This window comes from Alligator sinensis, unplaced genomic scaffold, assembly GCF_000455745.1.
Source record: "Alligator sinensis unplaced genomic scaffold, ASM45574v1 scaffold899_1, whole genome shotgun sequence".
NCBI classification, from domain to species: Eukaryota; Metazoa; Chordata; order Crocodylia; family Alligatoridae; genus Alligator; species Alligator sinensis.
Genome location: NW_005842614.1, coordinates 258806 through 269417, shown reverse-complemented (window position 1 = coordinate 269417; position 10612 = coordinate 258806). Strand labels below are relative to the sequence as shown.

The 10612-nt window shown below is 47.4% G+C and overlaps 1 protein-coding gene across 1 annotated transcript in view; it reads left to right on the top strand.

Annotated features, from left to right (window-relative positions):
- The window catches only part of ASTN1 (astrotactin 1), a gene marked incomplete at its 5' end in the record, with an annotated part of 224136 nt that overhangs the window by 128581 nt on the left and 84943 nt on the right, over positions 1-10612 (top strand). Inside the window, one exon of the mRNA XM_025214997.1 lies at positions 731-815. Coding sequence (XP_025070782.1) covers positions 731-815 — 85 coding nt within the window. The remainder of the gene's footprint in view (positions 1-730; positions 816-10612) is intronic.

The following is a 10612-nucleotide window of genomic DNA, read 5'->3' as shown; positions in this document are numbered from 1 at the left end:
TGTTGCCCTGGGGGATGCTCCAAAGAGGGGAGGGAAAGGAGGAGAGTAGGCACTACAGTGGTTCCACTGTCCTTTGTCATTGGCTTTGCGATGGCTACATGCTGCCCACAAAAGGATGCTCACCATTTGTATGTGTTTCGGCTTATGCTCATCTTCTCTCTTGTGGTTCCTTGACACAGCCCCTCTGGCTCCTGTTTGCAATCATTATGTAATTTTCTTAATACTATATTCAAATGTGTGTGTGTGAGCGAGCAAGCAAGCTTTTTTTTCTGCTGCACTACTATTTGTGACATTTGCTGGTTCTCCCTCTTGAAGAAACAGTTTCTGAGCTGGTGAGGGCAAAAGAGCTACTAAGCATGGAAGGCTTGCTGTTTGTGTGGAGCTACCAACCTTTAAAGCAGGAGTTGGGGACTGGCACTGACTGCTATGGTAATTTCTGGGGAAAGGAAAGGTGATCCTCTGATGAAAGTGATGATTCATCTCCTTCCATGTCATGGCACCTGCTGTCTATCCCAGGGCAGGGGTGAAGGTAATCTGTGCTCTTCGTCCTTCAGATTTTCCTGACACAGGGAACCTGTCTACTGTGAGTGCCACCTCAGCCTGGGGTTCTCCATAGCTGGTTTGATTAGGAGGAGAAGATCAGACCCTCGGTTCATCTAGTTCAGCATCCTGCCTCCAGCAGCAGCTGGTACCATTCATACTCCCTTATGTCCTCTCTTCTTGTTCTTAGGTGAGTGCCTTTGCTATGAAGGTTACATGAAGGACCCTGTGCACAAACATCTCTGTATCCGGAATGAGTGGGGCACAAACCAGGGGTAAGTCCCATCATCACAAACAGCAAGAATCTCCTGACTGTGCAACCAATCTTGGCTATGATGTCCTTGAGTTGTCTTGGTGGGGGGCAGAATTGAACAGCAGTGAGCCTCAGCTGCTTGAGCCAAAGGGCCATGAAACAGCAGACTCAGGCTCCTTAATAGGGTCTGGTTACTGGAGGAGAACAAAGAGGACAACCTGCCCAGAGTTTCCTGAGGTTACTTTATTTTGGGCCAATGATTGCCAGCTTTATAAGGCTATTTACAGACTAACCTCTGTGGCAAGGTGGGCTTTATAAAGAGTAGATCTTTTTGGATACATGTGGTAGGCTAAGGGAGCGCACTTTTCATTGAAAAATGAACTAAAATTACACTGGAGAAGAGTACTCTGGAGCAAGCTGGGTTTAAATTTTGCTGCAAGGGCCTTTTGGGTTCTGGTGATCAGCAGAGTAGAAATACTGCAAAAGTGTAAATGTGTGGTGGGGGAAAGCAGCTCTTTATTGAATTAAATGTGGAAATGAATGATCCATTCAGTATAGAATTCTGCCTGCTCTTCGTGCTTACGTTGTGCTCAACAGGCCAGATCCTTAGCCAGTGCCAGTTTATACCAGCTGAAGATCTTGTGTGATGTGTTTTATGGTACCCGTTAATTTTCAGTGTGCCACAGAGCTTTAGGCTGCATTGTAGAAGTTGTTAGCTGGCTTAAGAACAGCTGACAGCCAGGAAGAAATGGGAGACACTTTGAGAGATTGGCACATTAGCTAGATATTTGTGCAAAGAGGATCAGCAGTGAATAAGACTGATTTTTTAAATTATCATTGTTAGGTTTCAGAGCAGACAGCCACTGAGGTTAATAGGGGCAGTCGACACCTTAGCGCTCTCATCCATCATCCAGGTTCCATCAGTTTTGTGCTTGCTTTGTTTGGGAATGTTATATTCACAATCCCATGTGCTAGAAAAATACAAGTTTTAAATGAAAGCTAAGGATTCAGGACTGCAGTTTTAAATTGAAGGGTGGACGCTGGGCATAATCTATGGCTGTGGACTCAGGGGGTGTATAGATTGCTGTGTACCATCAAGTGGACCGAAATAAACCTTAAATAACAGGTAATAGCAGCAGTGATGCTCTGAGTTTAGGGGCAAGGTCCAGTGGCTGGGTTTGTTGTTCTGGCTGGACTTTATGCTTTTATCTAACCATAATAATCAAACTGTCTTTCATCCAGTGTGCTTGATACTTAAGCCTCCTAACATCCTAGAGAGAGGGGGAAGGGAGGATTGCTTTGGCCTTACTAGTGAAGATGTGAACCTAATACCCTCTGCTGAATACAAACAGAACTGTTTGCCTGCCTAAGGTTCTCCGCCACTAGCTGTGAGCTAGACCCTGAGAGGTGCCTAACACCTCCAGCTCCTCCCATCAGGACTGGGTCTGTAGCTAAATTTGAATTCTGAATGAATTTTGTCCTGGCTCTAAAGGCTTGTTTGTGTGGATACATTGCCCTCTAGTGTTAACACAAAGCCTAGAGAGAAGATCAGGATACTGCCCAGTATCGTGGTTCTCTTAATCCAAGTGGCAGCCATGCACGCAGCGGGGGCTCACGGCTCTGAGATCCACCCCTACTGCTGCTGTAGTGTTCCAGGAAGCTGTGAAGGTGTTACAGCTTCACCTGCATAGTACCCGTGTGACTCAGTTTTTCTTTCTGTGACTATTCAAGGTAATGCAGGGAGACAGTAGCTGTCTTGGAAACTGCTCCCTGGTCTCCGGAGCTCTGTATTGTGCCACAACGGCAAGGCCATCCTCTCCTCTCTAGCTCAGCTTTCAGTGGTGCAAAGCACAGTAATTTTATTTGCAAATGATACCAGGTCTTTCAGATTCCAGGCAGAAATAATATAAAGAAGCCTGGAGAGACTCAAACCATGGTCTAGAAAATAACAAAATGAGATGCAGTCAAGTAAAATGCAAACTAATGAGTCTGAGGAAAAATAACTTGCAATGCAGATACTCACAGAGAAGGAGTGCTTTGCAGAGAAGCAGTGCCGAGAGCAAGGCTGGGCTGATTACCTACATCCCGTTACATCAGAGCTAGGAGAGCCCTATTTTCAGATACGCTGATGCGGGCATCTTGCAGCAGCAATGGATGCTGCTCCGGGCATGTCCAAATCATGAGCAGAATTTTCAGTGTATTGAGAGCTGCGTAAGCATGTTGAAAATTGGTTGAATTAGACTCTTGAATCATGTGGGAAAGGATGAGACAGCTGCTGTTTGCAGTGCATCTTTTAAGTACTGATAAGCTAAACTGAAAGTTGCCTTGGTTTTCAGACCCAAATTTCCTTGTTTCACTTAGAAGTCCACATTTTCTGAACGCATTCATTTCTGTTTTTGGAAGGAGCCTCACTTTTTGGTTCAACAATGTCTGATTTGGGAATGAGGGAATTACCTTTGGATAGGAAGGCACCAGGTCCTCAACTAGTGGATTATTGCCACAGCTCCCTCAAAATCCAGCAACTGACACTCTAGTTTGTATGCCCCAGTTCTTTTCTTTCAGTCATTCCTGGATGAATAAATGTATAAGGCACGTTCCTTTTCTCCCTCAGAAGATGGCTACCAGTATACAGAGCCCACCAAAAAATGAAAGGTGTGAGCCATCCTCACAGGTCTTGATATAGTGCGGCAGTGCAGAAAGGGAGTCCAGGTCCCCAGGCAGGCCCCAGCTAGGTGAAAACTCACACATGTTTTTAGCTAACCTTCACTTATTGCTGTACTGCTGGATTGCAGATAAATCCTCTCATCGAGGAGAGGGGTGATTCTGGTGCCAGCATTCACACCTGGATTACTTCTCTCTCTGCTCAGTGTTGCTCCTGCATACCTCGTGAGACCTGTTTGTCAGGTAATACAATCTGGAAATACTCCTTGCCAGAAAAGGCCTCACTTTGCTACCCTAGGATGGCACTTAGCATGTGTTTTGCTGCTCAAATGCTCAGACACTAGCATTTTTAGTGCAGTTAGCACGTCCTAAGTGTGATGTGCAACTAGGTCCTAATTCTGTCACCGCCTCTCCCATACTCTGGATGTGTGTGTGTGTGTGTGTGTGTGTGTCCTTGCCTTGGGAATCTTCCCAGGTTTCATCACATCTGTTACTATCACCTTTCTGATGTTGTTTTTCAATTACTCCTTGTGCCCATTCATTGTCCATATCTGCTTGATGTAAAAGAATTGCAGATTTATTGTTTTTCAGTATATTTGCATAAATGCAGGGCCAAAACCCTCAAATATGCCTTCCAATTTTAAAGTTATGCCAAAAAGCTTTGACGTAAGGAGGTGATATCTTGTTCTTGTGTGGGCACCAGAAATGTCATGGGAACCAAGGCGAAGGTCCTCCTAAGCTTAGTTGCCCATAGGGCTAGCATGATTCAGGCACACCTGTTTCTATAGTGCACTGTGTACAAGGCAATGTATCGCTAGTGAGACGTCCAACTTGAATGGACCATTTGCAGCTATGGGCATGTGGTTCTTATGGGTGCTGTGAACAACCGTTAGCAAAAGTTTCAAGTGGGTCTGAAATTTGTGCTTCTGAAGCCATAGCTGAACACCTGAAATATTCTACTACTCAGTTCTAGGGGTATAGGTTGTAGCAGTGATGGTTTAAGGACATAGGCAAACAAGGTTTTTTGGGTAAATTTGATATTGTTTATTAGACCAACTCCAGTAGTTGGAAAGAATTCTTTTTTGCAAGCTTTCGGGCACATACACCTTTCATCAGGCTGAGGAAGCATCTGCAGATGGTCTGTGCTCTTGCTAGATGGAATGAATAGAAAAGAAGCCAGAGGCTGGTATGCATGCAAGAAAGTCAGTCGGTGACAATGTAAATAGGAGTCAATGTAAATAGGAGATTGAGCCAGGGGAGGGGAGGTTGAAGGGAGGGGGCTTGGGGAATGAATATAACTGGTAAATAGTGGAGAGGTACCTGGGGAGTCAGATCTTAGGCAGGTTATAACGTGTCATAAATCCAAGGTCTATATTTAGTCTATATTTTTTTGTATCCAGTAGGTTGATGAAGTGAAGCTCATAGGCTCATTTGTGAAAGATGTTTTGTAAATTCCCTTTGAAGATTAGAACTGAGAGATTGGAGAGAGAGTGGTTTTCTTGTGAGAAATGTGCCCCCACAGGTAATTGGGTATTCTTGTCTTTGATAGATTTCCAGTGTACGTTCATTCTGGTGCGCAGTTGTTGTTTGGTCTCTCCTACGTATTTTCCATCAAGGCATTTACTGCATTGAATGAGATGTATTACATTTCTGGAGCTATAAAATCCAGGAACGCTGATGGTTCTGTTGTGGGGTGTAGTAATTGTGGGGGTGGTGGAGATATTGTTGTTAGGTTTTACATTTCTTGTCATGGCATGGTCTGGATCCATTTGGTGTGTTTTGGGCTGTAGAAAGTTTGCTTCTGGTGATGAGGTTAGCGAGGTTCAGTGCTTGTTTAAAGGCCAGGATGGGTGGTTCTGGGAAGGTCTCTTTAAGAATTGGGTCTTTTTCTAGTACTACTACTCTGTTCTGGCATGGGAGCCATACACAGCTTGGTAAATAAAGTAATACAAGCATTTAGGCCCTACTTTCCATATAGCTCCATTTCAAAGGACTTGAGAGTAGTAGTAGCTCTTACAATCATCTGGGTCAGTGGTGCCCAACCTTCCAACCCCATGGGCTTGGATGAGTGGCTTGGATGAGTCTACAGGCTGGATCCTGTGCAGGATTAGCACGTGGGGTGCTGCTGCACCAGGTGTCATTATGCGCTGGCCTGATCCTGTGTGCTCAGATCCAGCTGTACGCTGGCCCCACCCCATGTACCCAGATCTGGCTGTGCAGCAGCCCAGTGTGCTCAGGGCAGGGCCATGTTATCTAGGGGTGCACTGACAGAGATTTTTTTGGGCTGATACTGTTGGCTGATTTTTAACAAGCCATATAGGCCGATTCTGATCCAATTGTCATTATGCTGCCTGGCAGCATGGAGAACAGCATCTAGCTGGTAAGTCTGTTGTGGGGGAAGGAAAGGTCATGGACAGGGCAGACCAAGGTCCCTGTGGTGAGAGAGGGAGTGGGGCTGGTGCTGGGGCAGGCGCTGCACAGCTGGGGCAGGGTGGGGTGTGGGGCGGAGCTTCAGCTCATCCAAGGATGTGGGCGGGGGGAGGGCTCCTGCTGCTGCACACACCCTGGGAGGACATGGGGGGCATGTGCCCCCTGGATCCATGCATGGGATGAGGGTGGGCTGCTGCTGTGGACTGGGGCTGGGGGAAGCCAATTTTGGGGTAAATTTTGGGGTGACTGCAGCCCCCATAGCCGCTCTCCCAGCTCTGCCACTGCACACCCTGAGCACAGCCCCAGCCCAGCCTCAGCACTGGGAAGAGCCTGGTGCCACCCCTGGCCCCAGCCCACAGTGGCAGCCTGCCCTCACCCCACACACGGATCTGGGAGGCACATGTTCCCCATGCCTCCCAGGGTGCTTGCAGTGGCGGAAGCCACCCCCCACCCCCTGGAAGAGCCACAGCTCTGTCCCGTGCCCTGCCCCAGCTGTGCAGAGCCTGCCCCAGCGCCAGCACCACTTCCCCTCACTGCAGGGGCCTTGGTCTGCCCCCCCCCCCGCCCCTTCCTTCCCCCATGCCCCTTCCCCAATTGCCCCTTCACCCACAACAGATTTACCAACTGGACACTGCTCTCCATGTTGTCAGGCTGCGCTCCTGGCTGCTTGCATGTTGCGCTGCAGTTGCATGCATACACGCGGCATTTATTGGTGACTATCAGCCACATCAGCCAAAAAAAGCCGATTGCCGATAATGTTAATTTTCCTTTTATTGGTGCACCTCTAATGTCATCCAGTCTGCAGAAATCTGGTTCAGAAATCTGGAGGCAATTAACGCTGCCACCACTCCCCTGCTGCCAAATTTCTAGACCTGTGGGGAGCCCTGCAGGCCAGATGACACAGTTCTACAGGCTGGAGGTTGAGCACCACTGACCTAGTCCAACTTCCTGGTAGAAAGCTGTAAAAACCTTGCCCTGAATTCCTGTGTCAAGCCCACAAGCTGTGTTTCTGCTACAACAGCTTTTTTTGGAAAGTTACCCAGCTTGATGTGAAGACTCTGTTCCTCCTTGGTGCAGTTAGTCTTGCATTATCTTAATTCTGACTCTAGGAAGGCCCAAGGTGATAAAGGGCAATGCAGAAAGATGTACCATTTGAAACAGCTTTTGGTGATGATCTTTGGACTTATCTAGACTTAGGCATTAAAGTTTCATTTGTAAGGAGAGTTTAAAGGGTTAGTGAATATGTCTGTAGATAGCTACTGTATCCAACAGATCAGTAAGTTGCTTATGAGTTATGACACAGGTGCTGCTTACGTGTGCCATATGCTTACAAAACTGTTAGTCAATTATTAACCTGTTATAGACTTTTTAGAAATGGAAGCCAAAAGAAAGCGGAGTTTGTGTTGGCATAGCTAAAGCAACCAGAACATTGGTTTTAATGCAGGCACTCCTGGGTTTTGTGAGCCCTGTCTTATAGTGTAGTCCATCTGTATTGTGGTTTTCACCAAGGTTGCTCTGCTGGTACCAGCATTCCCAGTGTGGAAAAAACTTGGCAGGATGGGCAATGACTTCCAAAAGCAGCTTGCTGAGAAGCTGGGACTCTAGAAATGTTGCATTCCCTTTTGTTCTTTCTGCTGAAAACACTTGCCTTCATTTTCTTTCCTACATCCATGGTAGGCTTCTCCCCCTCCCTTCCCCTCCTCTCCCCTTGCCAAATCCTTTGCAGCCTCTCTCTACTCATTGGGTATCTTCCCTGTAGTGACTCCACCCCCCCCCACCCAGAAGTCCACCTCTCTCTTCCCATAAATTAGTGCCCTTTTGGGTCTTCTGCTTTTCTGCTCCCCTTCTGTGGATGTTTCCCATCCTTCCTGCTTTGGGGTGAAAAGTCCCCAACCATAGTGGTTCTGTCCTTTCTCTTCCTCTGAATATCAGGGTCTGGATTTCTCTCCTAGTCCAGATTTCATCTTATTCTTCCTCCAGCAGGGCTGGTCCCTCCTCACTTGGATCCCTCCTTTCCAGTTCTGTTTTGCCTTCTCCCTTCCGAAGTGGTATCTTTTTACGCAGGGGTCTGTTGCCATCGGTTCTGGGCTGCTTGTTACCAAGCCTACCAGTCACAGCTGGGAGCCCATGAGAGACAGGAAACAACTGCAGGCTAGAGAAAGGCAGGCTCCCATCTCCTCTCATGGGAGGAGACCTGAGGAGCCAGGCCCTCTCTGCTCATGTTGAGAAAATTGCTGCCTTGAGAAAATTGAAGATTATTAGGGGGCATGGCAGTGCTTCTTGAAATTACCAGTCCTGGCCTGTGCTCTCTTGTCAGGCAGGAATCCCAACCCTGCCTCCCACTCATCTCTGCTCTCCAGTGACATCTGAGGACTTCTGTCTTGGGGTGCTCCAAGGAGGCTGCTAACAAAGGGGTCTACAGTTGCTCATTGCAGTGGTGGCTTTTGTGCTGCAGATGCTCATCCCAGGAGACCTGGACCAGAACCACCAAACTCCTCCCACGTGGGCCATTTGATGGTGATGACTGTGCAGCATATCAGAGCAGGGTTGGGGTTGAGTTCAGTGGGGCGGCGTACTGGTGAAGAGATGCTCCATCTCTTATTTAGCATGCTAAAAGAAATTGATCTTCTTCTCTTGCTGTTCTATCTTAGTGATCCTCTTCTATCCGTGCTTGCAGCCCTTTATAAGTCCACCAGAAATTTTTGGCTACTCACAGAGCCTCTGGACAGGATTTGCTAGATATGCTGTCTGTTCTGCTTTGGGGAGGCTCCCCTCCCCCTTCCACCTGGATCCTGCTGGTTGCATTCTCCATGCTCAGACCTTGTCATTGTCGTTCTGCCTGCAAATGTGATTATCCCCTATTAGCTCTTCTTTCTCTTACTCTATGGCTTGTTGCTTGTTCCAGAGAAGCACATTTACCTTCATATGCCCTCCACGTGCCTAGGATTTTCCTTCCCCCCCCAACACACACATATTCACATTGATGCTGTTTAGTCTCTGTGAGGTTCTCTAATGCCAAGCTGAGAGAGATCCATGTGAAAGTGTTTTGGAGCTTGCAGGGAACTAGGCTTCTCAGAACCAAAATAAATGCAGAATCGCGTTATTCAAATGGGATGGAGTCAGAAGTGAAGCAAAGCACAGATTAGGTTTGAAGAGCAAGTATATACCTGAATTATTGCAGGCTGGGTTTCAGAAGGCCTGGCTCTTACTGGCTTGCTATAGGCATCAAGGAAGGTAAATCTAACTAAGACAAGGTTTGAAGGAGCCAGGAACTGGCTCGTGAGGGCTCACAGTCCTCTGATTTCAAAGTTTGGCCCAGTTCCCATGTTGTGTAGCTCAGTTACCTCTGTCCTCAGATGCAGGATCCAGAGTCAGGTACCCTTGGGCTGACAAGATACCTTGTCACATGAGACAAATAGGGCTGTTTGGTTTCAGTGTCATTCTCTATTTTTGGCTGCTGAGGGAGGGTGAGGAAGGGCCTTGACGCCCCCCATGACACTCATCCAGCAGCAGAGAGAGCAGTGTTGTCAGACCCCTGGAGAGAGTCCCATGGTGGCTGTCACAGAGGGTCTTGAAATGGGAAAAGGGGAGAAGGAGGCGATTAAACAAAGAGACAGAATATTACCAATGAAAGAAATAAGGCACATTAGCTAGGAGAGTCACTCTTCCTTTGAGAATTCATTGGCACTTCCCATGTCGGGAGGTGCAAGTGCCAATATCAATTAAATAACTTTGCCCTTGGCCCAGAATGGTGAGATTCAGTCTCTAAGATAGATGTGGATGAAGCTGGGGGAATTAACATCAGTCTTGCAATTGTCTGTCTCCAGCAATAGCCAGCGATGGATACTTCTGCGGCAGGCAGAAATATCCAATCAATCTGACCAATTATCCAATATTGTAAGCAGAGAAAAAACATTTTCCTGACCGTTGCAGCAGTTGTCTTCTAACCAAAAGCTGATTGCCATTTAGCTAGGTGCGCATGCAGCACCCATAACCATTATGACCAGCCATAACATTTTTCCAGCTCTTCTTACGATGAAGCCAGTGTGCTTGCTTCTCCCTTCTCCTGAGAACAGCTGTGAACTCCCAGGCTGGTTAAGGCAGCTCCCTTTTAAGTTCTAAATTTAAACAGACATCATTTGAAGCTTAGATTTTTGCTCTCATTTCATGGGATAGCTTGAAGAACAAGGACTGGTTGCTTTGCATCATCATTATTAGCTATTGATATTTCCGTGCACCTTGAAGTGCCTACCAAGCGTAAGGCTCATGGCCTGGGCAGGTACAGAGGCTGTATCTTCACCTTGCTTTGGAGCACTGCCTTTGACCACGTCCCACCCAGACACTTCTGCCTGTACAAATGAAACCTGGAACCGAGGTGCTGAAGCTGTATACAAGGGGCACCCGTGGCTGCCACTCTGAGCATGCCAGAGACTGAACATTTGAGACTGGCGTCACCACCACGTTAATGGGTTTGTTTCATGCAGACAGGAGTGTATGGGAAGGATACACTAGAGAGCAGTCTTCCCTGGGAGTGGTGGGGATGTAGTGTAGACCTACTCATGGTCAGAGACAGTCCTGGCCTAGCAGAGCTTCTTAAATAGAGCAGGCAGACAGAGTGGGAAGACAAAGAGAGGAAGTGACTTGTCTAAGCTCACCCAGGCCCAAAATATGACCTGTCTCTGGCGTCCTCAGCCGGTCACCTGTGCACCCGGCCATGCCCTTCATTTA